General features: G+C 43.8%; 1 protein-coding gene across 1 annotated transcript in view; it reads right to left on the minus strand.

Annotated features, from left to right (window-relative positions):
- The window catches only part of Cc2d2b (coiled-coil and C2 domain containing 2B), an 88513-nt gene that overhangs the window by 43906 nt on the left and 25189 nt on the right, over positions 1-19418 (minus strand). Inside the window, exons 10-17 of the mRNA XM_052762240.1 lie at positions 19021-19118; positions 16679-16819; positions 11504-11606; positions 11243-11361; positions 8988-9165; positions 8273-8423; positions 3126-3273; positions 661-799 (exon numbers count right to left, since the gene is read on the minus strand). Of these exons, the coding sequence (XP_052618200.1) occupies positions 661-799; positions 3126-3273; positions 8273-8423; positions 8988-9165; positions 11243-11361; positions 11504-11606; positions 16679-16819; positions 19021-19118 (1077 nt within the window). The remainder of the gene's footprint in view (positions 1-660; positions 800-3125; positions 3274-8272; positions 8424-8987; positions 9166-11242; positions 11362-11503; positions 11607-16678; positions 16820-19020; positions 19119-19418) is intronic.

Below are 19418 nucleotides of genomic sequence, written 5' to 3' on the forward strand. Positions count from 1 at the left end.
TTATTTCAGAACACTATTTTCGCTCCATCAACAGTGAGGTCTGTTGCAGTCTGAGTAGGATGGAGCAATTGGACCTGGAGAGGCATGCAACCTGTGGACATACAGACTCCGACTGACGTGCTTTGTAACCTGCCTGATCAGTGCTTACACAGAAAGAGAAAATGTCAATGTTGTATATGAACAAAAGGCGGGAAGGGGCACACGGATGGACTGTGAACACCAGACCTGGAGGGTGTGTATGACAGCCACTGTTAGTGTGACCCTGACAAAGGGAGGTCAAAATAAAGCCTGCTGGGAACACAGAGCAGTTCAATTGGCTGTAGGGACGAGTACGAGTGACCAGATAATGGTGCTGAGTGCAAGAGTGCATTTTTAAGTCCTCTTGATACATCACCTTCAGGACCTAACAATATGGTTGGCATGTAACAGATGTTAGCCTAAAGGTCAGCCTGACAACCATCAGGTCAGGTCTAAAGTAGTCATTTCAGCAGATGCATTGCTAATGCCCTTCCAATGCTCTAAACTGACTGAAAATCATACGTGCCCTCAATTCCACTTTTACATGCACCCTAAGTGTCTAGAAAAATACACAGCAAATAATGGAGGAGTGTATGAGATACATGAGTAAATAAAATACATTTGATGGTTTCTAAAACTTACCATAATAAGTTCTGTTATATCAGAATACTCTGGATTGTTTGGATCAATCCTGATGTCATCTGCCCAGTCACAAAGCTTTTGTGAGTTCACAGGCCACGGGAGTCCAGGAACACCTCTGGCGTCAACATTCCTTAGCACACTAATGTGGAGAAAACATTTTGTGACTCTACATACAATATGCAGGTTACACATTACAGAGGCTAAAGCCCACCCATGGTAGGAACCCAGAGGGGAACCTACCCACATCCTGTATTTAAGGATGAAACAGAACTTTTCTTTATGATCCCCTGGTGCTCCTCACAGTCTAGTTTCACTCTAGCTTTCTGATAAATGTCTACTTAAAAGACAGTAAGCCTGCTAAGGATAAAACTCTATAGATACTCATCTGTGCTGTCTCCACTTGCAGAGGAGCTGGGTGCTTAAGTGAATAGTACTCTTTGGTTGTAGTCCATAAATTCCAAATATAATATTGGGTTAAATATTTTATATGATGCACAATATGAAAATTTAATCCAAATATTTGTTTGTAAAATACCAAGAAAGCACACAATGTGAAAAGTGAGCCTAAGGGGCTGGCAGGGTGGCTCAGTGGGTCAAGGTGTCTGCTACCCCTGGTAACCTGAGTTCTATCCCCAGAACCCACATATCGGAAGGAGAAAACTCTTCTAAGTTGTCCTCTGACCTCCATGGGCACTGCAGCACATATATGTAGAAAATGTGAAAATAAAATACATACACAAAACATTTTTAGGTTGTATTGTAATCATTGAAATCTAACAAAAAGCAATGTGATTTAGTAGACAGTAGAGGCCAGGAGAGTGTCTTTAGTCATGAACAACCATCTTCAAACACTGGGGCTGTAAAAATAAGCTAGATTCACGATATACCCTTAGTGTCTCAGCAATAGACTAAGAGCAGAAAGAAGGCAACCCTAGAGTATGTGCCTGGAGTTGTCAAGTAACTTGGTGTCTTCACAGATAAGTTAATTAGAAGAATCTGGAGGTTTCTAAGATCTTTCTGTTGGGTCTCAAACCTGGGACAGATGGCTGAGGTACCTATTTAACATATCAAAGCAGACCTGGCCACCAGGTTCTCCCAGAATCCCTCAGTCCACCATCCATCCGTCCCTATTTGTTACAGGGTATGGTTGGCAGATGCCGTCCCCCCAGAGCTCTCCATCCCAGGGCCTGGGCTGCCCTTCTCTATATAATCCAGCCATTTTGGTTACCTGGCCCTTTGTCTACCCTTTATCCTCCTGGTCTCTTGGTCTCCTACCGGTCCCCTTTCCTCTCCCTGTCTCACCTCACATGGCTCAGGGGCATGCCCACTCCGGACTCTCCCAGATGTCCCTGCCTCTGGCTATGCTCTCCCTCACATCTACAATAAACCTTCTCCTCCCTCACACCTAAGAGCAGCCATGGCTTCCTTTTTTACTTTTCTCTCTCCTTTTCATTCACCTTTCTTGCAGGCACCTAAGAACAGATCCCATCTGTCAACTGAGGTCCCAGAATTGCAGTTTGGACACAGATTCTGTAATGTTTTAGCCCCAGCGTGATGTCCACTCGGTAGAGTCTCCTTTTACCAGTGTCTCCTCTCACTTCCCTGACAACTGTTAACAAGCTGCGGTTGACCCTCCCCAGGACATGGTGGCTGCGAACGAAGTCACAGACGTGCCGGGCGGAGTCCGGGCCAGTCTTCCTTTTATTTCCTATTTCTGAACTTGAAGTTGAATTATTTTTCTATCTTTGTTACAAAAGATCTCTAAGACCTGACACCCTTGACATCTTGCAATGAATTCTCCTTCCTTTTGGGACAGTGTCAGCCCACATGCCCCAGAACACAAAGCTTGAGACGAAACTTGAATGTCCACAAATAGACTGGAGAGAGAAACTTACACAAGTTACCTTCTCAGGAAGGAAGTTGTCATTGGATTCCACAGAGTTCCATGACATCTGCCCCATAAAACATCACAGACCTCAGAACCACATTGCAGTGACTTCCCTAGATACCCTACTGGCATTCAACTGAGGCGAAGTCCCCATCAGCAGCGAACCATTTCCACCAACAAACACCACGTCAGTCACACTGTCTCTTGGCTCAAGGCCAGCTGGAGAGCTGAAGTTCACACTGTGCAGATGGAGCACTGGAAGGGCATTCTAGAATTCTAGGACTTTCCTTCCACCAAGCCATCTGGAATGACTGGGAAAATTTAAGTCCTCAGAAATGAACTCTTTGGGAGTCTGGGCCTCTGTCTGTAAGTTAAGGAAATGCCTCTCCAGTTGTCCACGTGACTGGAAACCTAAGCAGTGAAGAAACACATCACCCTGCACAGAAAACCCTGCCGCAGTGTGAAGAGTCAAACGGAAAGTCGGCAGCCGACCGCTGTCTGCTCCCCCTTGACATGCACATCTTATGGGGTGTCTGGCTGAGATGTAGAACTGTTTCAAACAGGAAACGTTTATTACCTGCAGTATGCCGATCGCAACGACTGCGAGACAGGCGTCAAAGGGATTCCGTTTTCATCCAAAGCCCACGAGAGGGAATAGCTAAGTTTCCCTGAGGTTAAAAGACAAAGCTCTTCATTCTCACTCCCCTCGAGATTAAAAGGCACATCTGTTTACAAAAGACATTTAAACACATTTAGACACATCGCTGCTTTAGAAACTCACAAGTTGAGGGGCCAGGAAGATGACTCGTGTGTAAAATGCCTCTTATGAGCCGGGCAGGCACTTGGGAGGCAGAGGCAGGCAGATCTCTGTGAGTTTGAGGTCAGCCTGGGCTACAGAGTAAGTTCCAGGAAAGGCTCCAAAGCTACACAGAGAAACCCTGTCTCCCAAAACAAACAAACAAAAAATGCCTCTTGTGTAAGCATGGAGATGAGTTTGGATCCCCAGAACCCATATGAAAGCTATCTGTAACCCCAGAGCTGGGGAGGCAGAGACAGGTGGATCCTGGAGCTCAACTATCCAGCTACGCTTGCCAACCTGATGGTCATCAGGTTCAGGGAGAGACTCAGTTTCAAAAACAATAGGGTGGAGCATAATGGTAGAAATTACTCAATGGCAGCCTCTGGCCTCCATCTTGGTACTCTTTACCTCCCCTCTAAGATACCACAAGGAGGACTGCCTCAGACTGCAAATGAGAGGAAAACATTGAGCTAGAGATGAGCATCTCTCCATTTCTTATGCCTGAGATTTTGTAACCATTCTTCCTGGGACTTCTTCCAGTAAGAAAGGATCATTGGCAGAAAAAAAAAATAGAGGCAGACGGGGTGGGGGGTTGGTGGGGGAGAGGGGAGCGGCATGGGTGGTTCAGTGGTTAAGAGCACTTACCACTCAATCATGAGGACCAGAGTTAGGATCCCAGAACTCACACTGAGCCTCTCACAAATGCCTATTACTCTAGCTCCAAAGGATACACCACCTCTTTCTAGCTTCCGTGAGTGAGTATGAGGGCACACGCCCATACACAAACACACACACACACACACACACACACACACACACACTAACTCTTTTTAAAAAAGGAGCCAAGCCAGGCGGTGGTGGCTCACGCCTTTAATCCCAGCACTCGGGAGGCAGAGGCAGGTGGATCTCTGTGAGTTCGAGGCCAGCCTGGACTGCCAAGTGAGTTCCAGGAAAGGCGCAAAGCTACACAGAGAAACCCTGTCTCGAAAAACCAAAAAAAAAAAAAAGGAGCCAGACTTTCTCTCTTTATATTCCTGCATCTTCTCTCCCGCACCTCAGCATTTATCACCACTACGTGGAACTATTGCGATGCTCCCATATGTTTTGTGTCCTTAGTTGTAGCTCCAAGGTTTCTGTAGGAGAAAAGAATTTTCTGGTCTCTATGGACCCAAGAAGACTGTGCTCTTCAGCCTGTCCTTCCTAGTTATTTGTTTTTGACTCACATTTTCTTCGGCTTTCTCCTGGTTTATTTATTCACACCTCCTTCCTTCACATCTGATAAGCATGATAGAGGCAAAATAGAGGCAAAGCCCCTGAGAAGATGAAAGACAGGAATCTGGGGGGCGGGGCTTGTTCTGGGTTCTCAGAGATGTGACAACTAATCTACCTGCACAAGAAGAGTGAAGTAATCAAATAACAAAGGGATAGAAAATGCCCTTCTTTCCTTCATCTCTCTTCTGAGTCCCTTTTTTTTCTCCTTTTCTCTTTACCTTTTATACTGATTCAAGAATAGCAGACACATCCTGTAGCATCCCTACAGTCACTAAAAGAGAGGAAGTCAGAAGCAAAGCCCTGGACTGGGAGATAGCTCAGAACAGGACCTGAGATCAGTTCTCCAGCACCCAAGTAAAAAGCTGGGTAAGTGGCACACCTCTGCAATCCCAGACTGGGAGGCATGTGACACACACCTCTGCAATCCCAGACTGGGGAGGCAGGAGCACACCTCTCCAATCCCAGACTGGGTAGTCAGGGGCACACCTCTCCCATCCCAGACTGGGAGGCAGGAGCACACCTCTCCCATCCCAGACTGGGGAGTTAGGGGCACACCTCTCCAATTCCAGACTGGGGAGTCAGAGGCACACCTCTCCAATTCTAGACTGAGAGTTAGGGGCAGGTGCTGTGGGATGGTCTGTATGTCAAATGTGTTGCTGATTGGTCAGTAAATAAATCACTGATTGGCAGTGGCCAGGCAGGAAGTATAGGCGGGACTAACAGAGAGGAAAATTGAGAGAACAGGAAGCTGGGAGAAGAGACACTGCCAGCCGCCATCAGGATAAGGAAGATGTAAAGTACCGGTAAGCCACAAGCCACGTGGCAAGGTATAGACTAATAGAAATGGATTAATTTAAGCTGTAAGAACAGTTAGCAAGAAGCCTGCCACGGCCATACAGTTTGTAACCAATATAAGTCTCTGTGTTTACTTGGTTGGGTCTGAGTGGCTGTGGGACTGGCAGGTGAGAGAGATTTGTCCTGACTGTGGGCCAGGCAGGAAAACTCTAGCAACAAATGGCGTCCAACGTGGTGGCAAGAGTTTCCACCTAAAAACTGAGAAAAAAGATTCTAAAACGGAGCTAAAAACAGCTTCCTAATTGTCTCTCTCAAATGAGCGGCAGCTGCTGGTTTGAGCTACTGGCGGGTTCCTGGTGTGCGGGTTCCTAGCGTGTGCGCTCGACCTACGGTATGGTGGGAATGAGGCCTCTGCAAGTGGCACATTAAGCTGCTTGGTGGATTTAGCCTTTGCTAGTACAAAACAAAAAAAAAGAGGTTTCTGGACTACACGCTGCTTGGATAAAAGCATAGACCCACGATAGCTCCCAAAGCTGGTGGTAAAGTACCACGCCATGTTGGGAAGCTGAGGTGGGCAAGCCAGCAGTCACAGCTGCTGCAGCTTAAAGCAATAAACTCACAATAAGACAGATTCAGATGTAATAGTTTAAAATGTGTGTAAAAGATACATAGGCTTAAAAGAGACAAAAAAAGGTGATATATACAGTATAGAAACAAATACATGGTTTTAAAAAATAAAGTCTTTAAAGAGACAGTAAAATTAATATAAAAAATAAGCCACGTGAAGATGAATATTACACAGAGAATCTGGATTGTGTTGTCTTTGGGATTTTTAACTGCAAAAAGACATTTGATTGTAAAAGCTGTTGAGTTATGCCAAAATGTATATTTTAAAGGTACCTTGACTTCAAAATTTGGATATAAGGATATGTTACTTTGGAAAGGAGACTCTGCTTTTGTTTCCACAGAAAGCCAGAGGCTATGGATTTGTTCCAGATTAAGATACATCAGGTTTGACCAGCCAAGACCACCTGAAAGGTCTCCGATGACACCATGGCCCAGATGATCCAACATCCAGAACTGTTTCAAGGCAACTGGCTCAGAGGATACACCCTCATGGACTACTCCATAATCCTAAAGTATTCTTTGTGTCCCCATAAGATACAGCGCCCTCCTCCAGCAGGAAGTAGTAAGAGAAGCTACGCCCAAATTCCCAAATATACCAAGCTGACTTTGGAGATGTGAAAAGGTTAAAAACTTTCCTTTTTAAGAAAAGAAAAGGGGAGGTGCTGTGGGATGGTCTGTATGTCAAATGTGTTGCTGATTGGTCAGTAAATAAATCACTGATTGGCAGTGGCCAGGCAGGAAGTGTAGGCGGGACTAACAGAGAGGAAAATTGAGAGAACAGGAAGCTGGGAGAAGAGACACTGCCAGCCGCCATCAGGATAAGGAAGATGTAAAGTACCGGTAAGCCACAAGCCACGTGGCAAGGTATAGACTAATAGAAATGGATTAATTTAAGCTGTAAGAACAGTTAGCAAGAAGCCTGCCACGGCCATACAGTTTGTAACCAATATAAGTCTCTGTGTTTACTTGGTTGGGTCTGAGTGGCTGTGGGACTGGCAGGTGAGAGAGATTTGTCCTGACTGTGGGCCAGGCAGGAAAACTCTAGCAACAGGCAGGCAGATCCTTGGAGCTTGTTGGCCAGCCTGCCTAAGTTCAGTAAAAAACTCTGTCTCAAAATAAGGTAAAGAATGACTGACGAAAGATAACCAGCATCCACCTCTGGCCTGCGCACACAAGGTCATACCACACAAATACACAGCACACATACCTACATAGACACACTTCACACAAATAAATATACACCACACAATTACACACACACACACTTACACCCACTACATACCACACAAATACACACACCCCACACAAACTTACACCCACACAGACACACACACACCACACAAATACACACCCCCACACCCCAGAGCTCACATTCCAGAACCTACAATGCTCCTGCTCCATAGGACTAGGAGAAGCACAGACAGATGTTCATGGCAATGTTTAAATTTCCCAAAGACCTAATTCAAGACAAAGTTTTAAACAATTTAGTTTTTGACACCTGGAGTAATTTTTTTTGTAACCAAATACTATAAATGGGATTTATTTATTTGTTTGTTTTTCTTGAGACTTGTTATGGAGCCCAGGCTGGTCTAGAACTCTATCCTCCAGGGCCTTCTGAGAGCTGGGATTACAGGCAGGTGCTATCATAGCCAGGATCGTGTAAATTACTTCCAGAGTGAAACATTCTACCCTGCAGAGAAACAACTCAAAACAGCTTCAGGAAGTCCCTCAAACTGACCAGATTCACTAGACCCCTTCCTTGCCAGAATGAGCAATAAAAGTTGAGAATCCCTTTGAGAGGAAGGGAAGCTGGGCTTCAAAGAAGACTCTGAGACCAGACCAGCTGCCTGGGAGAAGCAGACCAGCCAGGCAGCTGGACATGGTTTAGACCAACTGAGGCACCCGAAAAGGCTGCCTTCCAACCTGCTGAGCTGAGTGCAGGCTGTGCAGTGTGCTCCAAGTTCCCAGCTTTGTGAGCTGTCAGTCATGCTAGGGTGGGCTTTGGGGATGCAGCTGTCTTCTCTGCTCCTGTAAGTAACCACAACAAAGTTGGACTTCAGTGGTCTCCGTACTTTGGTCTGTCGTGGGATCCCTATCTGGGGTGAGTAGACATGTGTGTTGTGTCTCCCCAGGAAAGGTTTTGTCACAGAACACGCAGCTAGTATTCTTTACTCAGGAGCATGACCCAGGTACACATGAAGAAAGCGAGGGGAGAGACTGGAAACACTCACTGCTTCCTACGCCTCCATCCACAGGTATGACCAGCTTATCAGAGCTAAATTCTGTATATTCCAGGACAGTCTTGTCTTTCAGCTCTGTCTTGTTGGGTAAAGGCAGATAGAGTTTAACCAGTAAACTTGTCCTTTTACTTATTTCATAAACCTAAACATAAAATACATGGTTGAGAACTCACCAAAATGCAAAACAGGAGCAACAGAAAAACAGAAGAACTCTCAATAACACATCTGTATCATTTTTGAAAAATGCTATAGGAAAATAGCATTGTTCTGTTACGTCTTACTCACAGAGTTAAGGTGGGCACAGGAAGCTGGCAGGTCACACTGCGACTGCACTCACCCAGCAGCAAGAACGGGAAGTGGGGACCAGCTAGAACACCTCAGTTTGGTTTTTTACATTGACTCACTTCCTCCAGCAAGGCTCTACCCCCTGCAGGTTCCACAGCCTTCCCAGACAGTGCCACCAACTGAGGAGTATGTATTTAAACATGTGAGCCTCTGAGATCAGGGATCTGTACAAATAATTTTGTACTTAAGACATGAAAGACCATAGCAGAGGTAGATTGTGCATTTACTAATTGTAAATAAATTGTAGTTATAGAAATAAGGTATTCCTTAATATAAAAGAAATAAACTACCATATATAACAGGCATTAACAAGAAAAATGACGCATAAAATAAGACAGAAACATAAATGAAAACAGCATACCTCTAAGCAGATTGTTTCAGGCCAATATAAGAGTTGAATGTTAAAAATCTGTTGAAACATGACTTTAAAATCAAACTGTAGGGGAGATATGGAAGTGCAGGAAACCTGTTTATCATTGTAAAATATTTTGATAAAATATTTAAGCTTCTGAATTTTAGCTCTCCTCTTTTGCTCATATCTAAAAAAAAAAATCAAACCATTAGATGACCCACAAAATCAGAGACAATGTAAAATGTTATTTTTTTCCCCAAAATTACCTTAGGATGTTAAAAAAATGATTATTTCAGAAGATAAATTCTGTCTTTAAGTCAAATAGCACTTGCCTCTGTGTGATAAAAATATCCTTTTTATAGTCAATCATTTTTGAAGAAATATGCACATTCAAAAATAGAAAGGAACTAAAATCAAGGTTTGGCTGTTAATTCTGCCAAGTCCTATCTTAAAGAGACTATAACACCCACCAGATGTCTTATAAGAGAGGGAAGGGGGCAACGTTGGCATGAGAGTGGAGGGTTTACATAAACAACAACAACGCCCCCACACACACACAAACACACACGTCATTGTTCTTTTCTGTTAGAAGAATTGTAAATCCCTTAGGCTTCACCACCATAGGTGAGACGATATGCCACTCTCCTGAGGTCTCTATAGAAACACATGCTGCTCATAAAATCACCCAGTTAGTGGCAGGAAATCCGCAGCCTTCCCCGTGCCTGTTCATTCACCTAGCCAGTTTCTGTCTTCTCAGCCACAGAACGACTGACCCAGTGAGGATTAAGGCTTGATCTTAGAACTGTTCTTAGGAGGTAAGCCCTAGACACAGGCCTGAACCCCCTTCTCCCCTCTGCCACAATCAATTTATCGTCTCTTCCCATTGTTTATCTACCCCACTTGTAACACTCTCAGAAGGTCAGGGGACAAAGGACGCTTATACTACCTCCCCTTCGACCCTTCTACCTTTCCAATTACCCCAGAGAAAGCTGCCCTGTGTGTTATCCTCTGAAAGTAGTTTTAACAACCTACTCACAAATAGATTATGCGTTAGGAATATAAAACCACTTTGTGTAACTCGAAAGCTATTTTATGTGACTTGAAATATGACGCAAAGATTGCCACTAGAAATGTAGGCCTCAGAAGCAAGCCCCTGGGAGGCCACCCCACAGCTCAGATAGAGCCTAGCCCTGGACAACCCTTGATATGCCAATGAATTGACCCCAAGGTGGCGTTAGTGTGTTGGTGAACCAGCCGCCAGAGGAGAGCCCCCAAATGGAACAGTCATGCCGGCCATTTCCTCACTGCGGCCCAGAAGCCCTCCAATTTCTTTTCCTGCTTCACTTCCCTTCCTTCTTTTTGATGGGTATTTTGTACACGTTTCACCTAATAAATTATCTTAGGCCCTCATTAAAGGACAAGTAAAAGGCTGCTTTCCTGCTGCACCTTCGCTCAGAAAGAGGGTGGTGCTAATTGTGTCCTCTGTCTGCTCTTCTTTGTGTTTTCTTTTCAATATAACCATCCATCCACTTGCTTGTAAGTGTGAGTATTTATTGGGGTATCGTCCATGTTCCAACTCGGTGCTAAATGATGCATTCACAATACTCAACGATGAATTTGTCCTGCCTCCTCTGGGATTAAGAAGTAGAAAACCAGACGCAGTTCAGTGCCCTAAGCTGTAACATCCTATTTACGGGAGATGGGATCTGTAAGCCTAGTGGATGACAGAAATGGGTATATTTCTGTATGCATAACGTCATAGGCAAGGACCAGGAAGAAATCTGTCAAAGAAAGGAGCTGTCCAAGGGGTCCTCTCGATATGGAACAGTTTTCATAAACGCTAGGTGTTCCACCATGAGCATGGTGACAATATATAACAGTGGCTTTACATCCACCATCTCTACCTGAATAAAAACTTCTACCATGACAAACTGTAAAACTCACTAATATATCGGGCTTGCTGGGAAAGACAGTATAGGTTGTACTGCAAGTTCAAATGGTTTGTGTTCTTCCTCAGGAACGGACTTGATCTGTGGCCTGGAGCAACTTTACCTTCCATTACTTTACCATTAGCATAAACTCCCCCACGTCCAAGATGAGGACAGCATCCCACTCCATAGAGCAGGGGGGACAACGGAATGTAAAAATGAATATATGCAAATGCAGCAGTGTCCAACACCTGGGACTCAAGAAATCTGACACTGTTATTCGAAACAGTCCAGCAGGCAACTGGTGAGGAAGAAACAGCTCTCTGAGGTGCTTACAGTGAACACTTGGATATGTTTGTTAATTCTGCTGTGAAAGAAAGCTGTGGCACCAGCGTGATTGGCTTTATTCTTTCCACTTCCATTCCTTCCGGGTCTGGAGCTGGGTAGGGGAGTCTCTGGAAACCAAAAACAGAAGGGTGTATAATTTACCACGTAAACTGTTTTCACTTGCACATGTCTGATATCTGTTGCACGTACCAAGCCATGAAAGCCTCCAACGAGTTAAGACAGCCGGGGGTCATCGCGCACTCTACGTACCTCCTGTGTGTCTTCATTCTGAAATGGCGTTTCTTTACTTTCTTCCCCAGATACTCCTGACATTTCTGCGTGGTTCTGCTCATCCCATGTGTTCATTTTTATCCTAATTAACAATAAATAAAATTGTTTAGAGCAGAAGTAATGTAGGTATTCAGGAGTTGTTAGAGATAAATTTAAAAAAACAAAAAAGCCAAAAAACCAACTTCCTAAACTTTTCTGCCATCATCAACGGTTTCTTCCTCATCGGTAAATCTGCCACCAGCATGTGCAGCCTTTTTGAAGGCCATCTCTCTCTCCTCAGGTGAGAAAAAGAGCCAGGAGAACAGGGATAATGTAAACTGAAGGTTGTGCGTCTGGAATCTCGTTTTTGTCTCTCGTGGTTGAAGCTATGCAAACAAGACCTGGTGTGACCAAAGTCGGTGACTGGAGGGATAGCAGGTACACATCCCAGCTCTCTCTGGGGCTGATGCGCTAACAGCAAGGAGCTTACAGTGCCACGACTGTTCCTGCCACTGTCGGCATTGGTTAACTCCCAGTACTTACTGAGCATGTGTGCCCTAAGTACTTGATACACATCAACTCAGTCCTCACAGTGGGCACTACTACAATTCAATAAAGTTCCACTTATCTGGAACATTTTCAGAAAGTAACTGTCCTGGGAGCTGAATCTCCTTGACTGGGGGGTTTTGTGCTTTTCAGTTCAAAGTTTCAGTTTTTATTTTTCAGCTTTAGGAAGGGAGTTGTTTGAGACAATGTATGCTCTGTTCAGAGTGTAAAAGGGTACAGCTACTCTGGAAAGCAGTGTGGAGGTTCCTCAGAATGCTAACCAGGTTATTACCATGTGACCCAGCAATTCCTCAGTAAGATGCAGTGACAGGAGAAATGAAACCTATCCACACATGTGAGGAACGATCACAAACAGGAAGGTGGTTTCTTTTTGGGTGATGTAAGTGCTCTAAGACTCTGGAATAAATTTAAAAATGGACAAACTGTGAAGTATATCCTAGTAGAGATGTTTAAAATATTATATGCTTTGTCCTTCTGAAACAGAACACAAGGATTCCACTGCGTATAATACCAGTCCAGGCTTGAGACCAGGGTACATGCATCGAAAACCCAGCCTCATTAGCGGCACTACAAAATTCAGACAAATTACTGGAGCACTCTAGGCCTGCTCTCATCTGAGAGTCAGGTGGATGTGAAGGCCGAATGCAGTTGGCGTTTTAAGTAAAGTGCATGGCCAAACATTCGCAGTAAGACAAAGGATAGCCATTATTACTTTTCTCTGACTCACAGCCATCAATATGGAATCAGCTGACTTATTGTACTTTAATGCAATGGATCAAACTTTATAACATATTAAATTACTTAGGGAAATTCAATTTTAAGACTCCTGGGCTCAGACCATGCACCATACCAATTAAATAGCAACGGTGGTTGTTACAAGTCCCAGGTGATTCTAATGGACAGTAATTTGGAGAACCAGTGTTATTAGTAAGTTAGAGACTGGGTGTCATTAGTCATCTGTCCTGAGGCTATTCAATCTAGAATCCCTTTGGGACAGTTATTGAGGTGGAGTGATCTTGGGTTTGTGGACTCCTTTTTATTCTGGACCATTTGGAAAATGACAAGATTCTGGTTAGTCTATAAGTGTAGGGTCTCCCCTGTGTGGCTGGCATTCACCTTCTCACATCTTCTCATCTTAAGCACTTCTTAGTGATTTGAATCGCTCCAGGTAGTAGTAACCAACAGAGAACATAAGTGAAGACATATCTGCATGAACCTGAGTCCCCTGTATTTACCAGTGTTGTGGTTTGGATACAGCAGCTGGTAGCAAGTGGCTCAGTTTCTCTCTACCTTTTAAAAAGTGTGTGTGTGTGTATCCATATATGTGTCTATATATGAAATATACATATATATTTTCATGCATTTATTAATTTAGGTAGGGGTGAGTGGCTCATACACATTGAGGAACCCAGGCCCTTGCCCAGACCCCTGCCCTGGCCATTCTGCAGCCATGACAGGCTGCAGAAAAGACCCAATAGGATGTAGGCCCCTGGCACAGCACAATGTGCCCTTGAGCCCCTGACCTTGGGCCTAGCACTAGTTAAAAAAAAAACAAAACTCTACCAGATGTCCCTGTAGTTGGAAGTTTTCCTGTGTCCTACCTGGTCTGCAGCTGCTCAGACCCAAATAAACACAGAGAGGCTTATATTAATTATGAACTGTATAGCCATTAGCTCAGGCTTATTACTAACTAGCTCTTACACTTAAATTAACCCATAGTTCTTAGCTATGTTTAGTCACGTGCCTTGGTACCTTTTCTCAGTTCTGCCCTGACATCTTGCTTCCTCTGTGTCTGGCTGGTGACTCCTGACTCAGCCCTTCTCTTCTCAGAATTCTCCTCATCTGCTTGCCCCTCCTATACTTCCTGCCTGGCTACTGGCCAATCAGCATTTTATTTATCAACCAATCAGAGCAACACATATTCACAGCATACAGAACATCCCACAGCATGTCCCCATATGGTAAAAGTTAAAAATTAAAAGTTACAACTAACCAGTTCATAATAAAGAAAGAATGAAGTAACCACAGCAACCGCTGAAAGAGATAAGAGTTTTCCTGCAGCTGCAAGCTGACTAATTAAGCCAAGGACAGCACCTCCACATGGGAGGTACACCAATCCAGAGTCTGCTATTATGCAGTCTGTAGACCCCAAAATCTCCCTTGCTTAACACCCTATAAAAACCCTGCCCCATTGCTACTCTGGGTCTCTCCTGCTCTGCTGCTGTGTCAGAAAGATGGAGAGGCCTGAGTTAACTCACATTAAAAAGGCTCTTTGCTTTTGCATGGATTTGATCTCTTGGTGGTCTTTGGGGACTCTGGATACAACACGCAGGAACACCCTGGCACACATGACAACTTGCGGGAGTCAGTTCTCCTTTTACCATATGAGTCCTGGGGATTGAACTCAGGTTGTCACAGTTGGCAGCACATGCTGTCCCCCGCTGAGCCATCTCACCAACCCAGGTCTCTCTAAGTTGAATGAAGTGATGCTCACACTTGACAAGGTGAGTTTCTAGCCTGAATGAGATGATCAGCTTTCTCTTCAACTTCCTGCTAGTTCCTGTCAGCCACTGATACTTTATAAAACATGCTTTAGCTGAGACTGTCATGTCAGAAAGCCAATTAGTATCTTCAAAGCATTCATCGTGGTCAGACCTTCTTTCCTACTGTACATACATAAAGTGCTCACTGATGTTCCTCTGTCTTGTGTTTGGTCTCTCCTCCTCTAAGCCACTTAAAGCTCTTTCTCAAATATCTGTTCTTGAGCCCCTCCTAATCTCACTGTCTCCCCTTTCATTAAGGAATATCATGGACACTGGTGGCATTAGTAGTTAAAACTAAGCTACCAGCTTCCACATTTTTATTTCGAACATACATTCAGCTGTTCACTCAACTACCTCACTTAAGAATATTATTAGGGAACATCAGATTCTGTGCCCCAAGCAAAACTCAGGAAGGAGGCAGTATATCGGTGCCAAGCTTCCTTGTCACAAGTTGTCTTTTCTGGAAAAGTGGCTACCATCTTGTTTAGTTAGGATCTACTGCTGTGGGATGGTCTGTATGTCAAATGTGTTGCTGATTGGTCAATAAATAAATCACTGAATGGCCATTGGCTAGGCAGGAAGTATAGGCGGGACAAGGAGGAGAATAGAGCTGGGAAGTGGAAGGCTGAGTGAGAGAGACACTGCCAGCCACCATCAGGACAAGGAAGATGTAAAGTACCGGTAAGCCACAAGCCACGTGGCAAGGTATAGATTAATAGAAATGGATTAATTTAAGCTGTAAGAACAGTTAGCAAGAAGCCTGCCACGGCCATACAGTTTGTAACCAATATAAGTCTCTGTGTTTACTTGGTCGGGTCTGAATGGCTGTGGGACTGGTGGGTGTCAGAGATTTGTCCTGACTGTGGGCCAGGCAGGAAAACTCTAGCTACAATCTACCAGGACTAGGTTGGTTGGTAGTACAAGTAGGGTAAAATTGTCTGGGAAAAAGAATTCTCAGGAGCACTGAACATGCTGCTTTTCTAGTTGATCTGAATGATACTTTAGGATCACTGGAGCTAAGCCCTGCTAGGACCAGCCTAATTACTCACACTCTGGGATTTAGTTCAGGAGTTTCAAAGCAAGAGCACTGTGGTAAATCCCAGCCCAAATCTGTTTAATGCTAGGAAGAGCCCACACTGAGGGCCTCTGGTAGGACTGGAGTTCAAAGCAGTGGAAACAAGATTTGGGGAACACATATTATGTGCTCAAGGCCACAATTCTGAACAGCCTTGTAGTATCTGTAGTTGTCCTTTGGAGTTCATGGTACATGGGTATGTCAAGTGGTTTAAAAGATGAAAAGCAAGTTCAAGCTTGAATTGATTTGGGAGGTTAAGATGAAATTCCTGGGTTTGGGTTTAGAAATTGTCAGAAGCGCTTTTGTTAAAAGCTACTGCATAGCAGGGCAACGTGCCTTCCCTAGTTGCCTGAAACAACTCACCCTTACCAGTTTGAAAAAGATGGACTCAGGACAAAGAGTTGTTAAGAGGGATCTAGTTACTTCTCTGGAGTTCATAAACAGCTTACATGATTTCCAAATTAGAATTCCCATATAGATGTACTTTTATAACTCAATCTAATTATTTAAAATATGTTTCACCATATTTTATATATGGAGTATGATTAGGGTCCACATTCAGCTTTGTGAGGAAGTGCCAGACCACTTCTGTGTCCCTCAGCAACAAGTGGAGATTTTTGCTCCCCAGCATCCTTGGCAGCATCTGTTAATGACTTTTTGTGTTTAGGCATTTGGACAGGTATGTTAATAATGTTTCTCCGTGGCTTTAACTTACATTTCTCTCTGGCATGTTGCTAAGCATATTTTCATGTGTTCATCTCCCATCCACTTACCTCCTGGGGTGCATCTGTCCAAACCCTTTGGCCACTTTCAATTCAAGCTACCTTCTAGCTGATTTGTAAGATTTGTTTATTTATTCAAGACACAGGCCTTTACCAAGTACATAAAATAACTATGTTTCTTCTACATCTTTTCCCAGAAAGTGTGAATTCTCCATATTCACAGGCACCTCCTTAGAGACCAATGGACACAAATAGAGTGACCACTTACCTATAAAACTGCAGCTTTACTGGGGTGCTTGTAAATCCTTGCTTTTGCCGGAGAGATTTTATCTGTTTCCAAGTCTGTAAAACACTGTGCAGTAGGGAGTGGTCCTTTTCCCTTTCTGCCTCATACAGCCGCTTTGTGTCACTGTGAAAATAATTGCAGACCAAGAATGGGCTGCTAGGTTAGAACTGTAAGTCACCTGGAGCACTAGAAGAACATACGGGACTGAACCAATCTGCTCCTCCTACTTAACCCACATCTGGAACCTCTATCTTAGGATGCATTTCTTTTATCCACAGAAAACCCAATAGAAATGGACTCTGCAAAGGTTTTTAATCACGGTTCAAAAGCACTCTGCTAAAATGGGCTTTCTGGAAAAAGGGAAATCTCATAGCTAAGGAGTCAGAGAGATCCAAAAGGAATTGACAAAAGATGCTGGAAGAAAGGGACAGTAAAGAAAGGGGCTGGGAACCCTGGCATCTTCGTGATGTTTCTGCTATCTATGTGAAACTTCGATCATTTCTGGTTGGTACTCTACTATTTATGATCAAACAGTGTAACCCAGTGAATGCTTTTATTCGCTCTGATACAATGGTGTCCTCCCATAAGTTTTAAGTTCTATTTGAGCAGCCCTGCAGCCACTAATTTAGGAACAATTCAGATATTTTCAGGTCTCAGAATCTTGGGAGATTTTGATGAGAAGTAGTGATGAGGATAATCCAGAATATCAGTTAATTCTAGGAAGGTGCTGGGGAAAGACTATTATTATTTAAAATACTTGAGGGCAGAAAAATACCATTCAGTATTCAACCTGTATCATCTCCATGGTGGACAGAGTTCACTCCCAAAAGCCCTTTTATTAAGTCATTAAAACCCACCACCCATGACCATGGACCTAATCAACTTTAAAGGCCCCATCTCCAAATACTGTTATCAACAACCCATTTGGATACTCCAAGGATGGTACTGTTAAGTTACTAGATATGGTGATATTTTATTTGTATTAAAATGTTATTTGTATGTTAATAAATAAAGTTGCCTGGGGTCAGAGCTATTAGCAAGCCATAGGAAAGTAGGGCAGTGGTGGCGTACGCTTGTAATCCCAGCACTTGGTAGGCAGAGCTAGGTAAGTCTCTGTGTGTTCAGGGATATAGCCAGTATTGGATACACATGCCTTTAATCTCAATACCAATCATTGAAAACCTGGAGGCCTATACAGACAGGCCGTGAGGAGGCAGTCATGTGGTTGGGTTTACAAACAATGAGAAGGCAGAACAGGAACTCTAGATAAAGACTTTAACACAGGGGTACCTCTGGTTCGGAGAGGTAGGACCACCGCAGGAGGAAGGGTAAGGTTTTAGCTCTTAGCTCTGCCCTCTTGGCTTTCTTCTTTGCATTGGTTCTGTGTTTCTTATTTAAAAAGATGGTTAGTTACATCTACAACTAGGTCATGAGGAGTCTAACTTAACTAAAAGATGGATACATAATCTGGTTGTACCACTGGTAGGTGGTAGGAGGAAGTAGGTCACTTGAGCATGACTTTAATGGCTCCATCTTGCGTCTAGACCTTCCCCTTTCCTTTCCTCTCTTTCTGCTTCCTGTCTGCATGCTCTTAGGTCAGTATCCTCCTCTGACACATTCTCCCGCACCATGGCTTCAAGCTTCCTCAGGTCTGTCACATCCTTCTGCAGCTCCTATGATGAGTGTCAGTCTAAGTAAGGGCTCTCAGGTCGCCCAGTCTGTGATTTTGTTTCACAGACTCAGCACTGTCCAAGCTCTTATCTCGAAGTTCACTGACTTTTCTGTCTGCTCAAACCTACTTTTAAACCAAGTCCTCTTTCCTTTTCAGTTACTCTACTTTCCAGCTCCAGACTTTCTCTTCAGAAAGTTTGCCAAGTTTTTCATCAAGAAACTTTTCACGCCGGGCGGTGGTGGCGCACGCCTTTAATCCCAGCACTCGGGAGGCAGAGCCAGGTGGATCGCTGTGAGTTCGAGGCCAGCCTGGACTACCAAGTGAGTTCCAGGAAAGGCGCAAAGCTACACAGAGAAACCCTGTCTCGAAAAAACAAACAAAAAAAAAAAAAAAAAAAAAAAAAAAAAAAAAAAAAAAAAAAGAAACTTTTCATCAGTACATATTTAAACCTACGAGTGTTTTCTCATGGTAGTTCTGTGAAATGTTTTCTACACAAACATGAGTCTTCAGGAGAGACTGGCCACGTTTCTGTAATCTCCTAAAGGGTAGGAAGTTCTATTTTTCAAATTGTATATATCCCAAAGGAAGCACAGCATGTCATCTAATCGGCTTAATAAATGTGTGATGTATGCAGGACTCACTCAAAACCTACCTTATCTGCCAATAGTAATCTTGTAACGATTTTCTGGTGAGCTGGTGAGTTTCTGGGTTTTTGCTGGCTAGTTTGGTAGTATCTGTCAGTGCTTTCAGCTGCAATCAAGAAAAGAGGTTTTTTTTGCTGTATTTCAGACACAGGTGACTGCCACTTTAACTCATCTGCAGAGACCTAAGTCCAGATATGTGCATCAGAATCACACGAGTGTAGTTTGTCCTACCTTTCACAATTTAGTAAGTGTTTAGTAACGAAAACAAGGTAAGACTAAACCAACATGTGAGTGGAAGAGATGGTCCTTATGCACATAACAGTGCATAAATATATGCAGCAGACTACAGTAAAGACAGTTCTTTAAGTCAGTACAGAAATGGCAGTGGTAGCCACCAGGATCAACT

This window comes from Peromyscus californicus, unplaced genomic scaffold (genome assembly GCF_007827085.1).
Source record: "Peromyscus californicus insignis strain IS unplaced genomic scaffold, ASM782708v3 Scaffold_4__1_contigs__length_199733344, whole genome shotgun sequence".
NCBI lineage: Eukaryota > Metazoa > Chordata > Mammalia > Rodentia > Cricetidae > Peromyscus > Peromyscus californicus.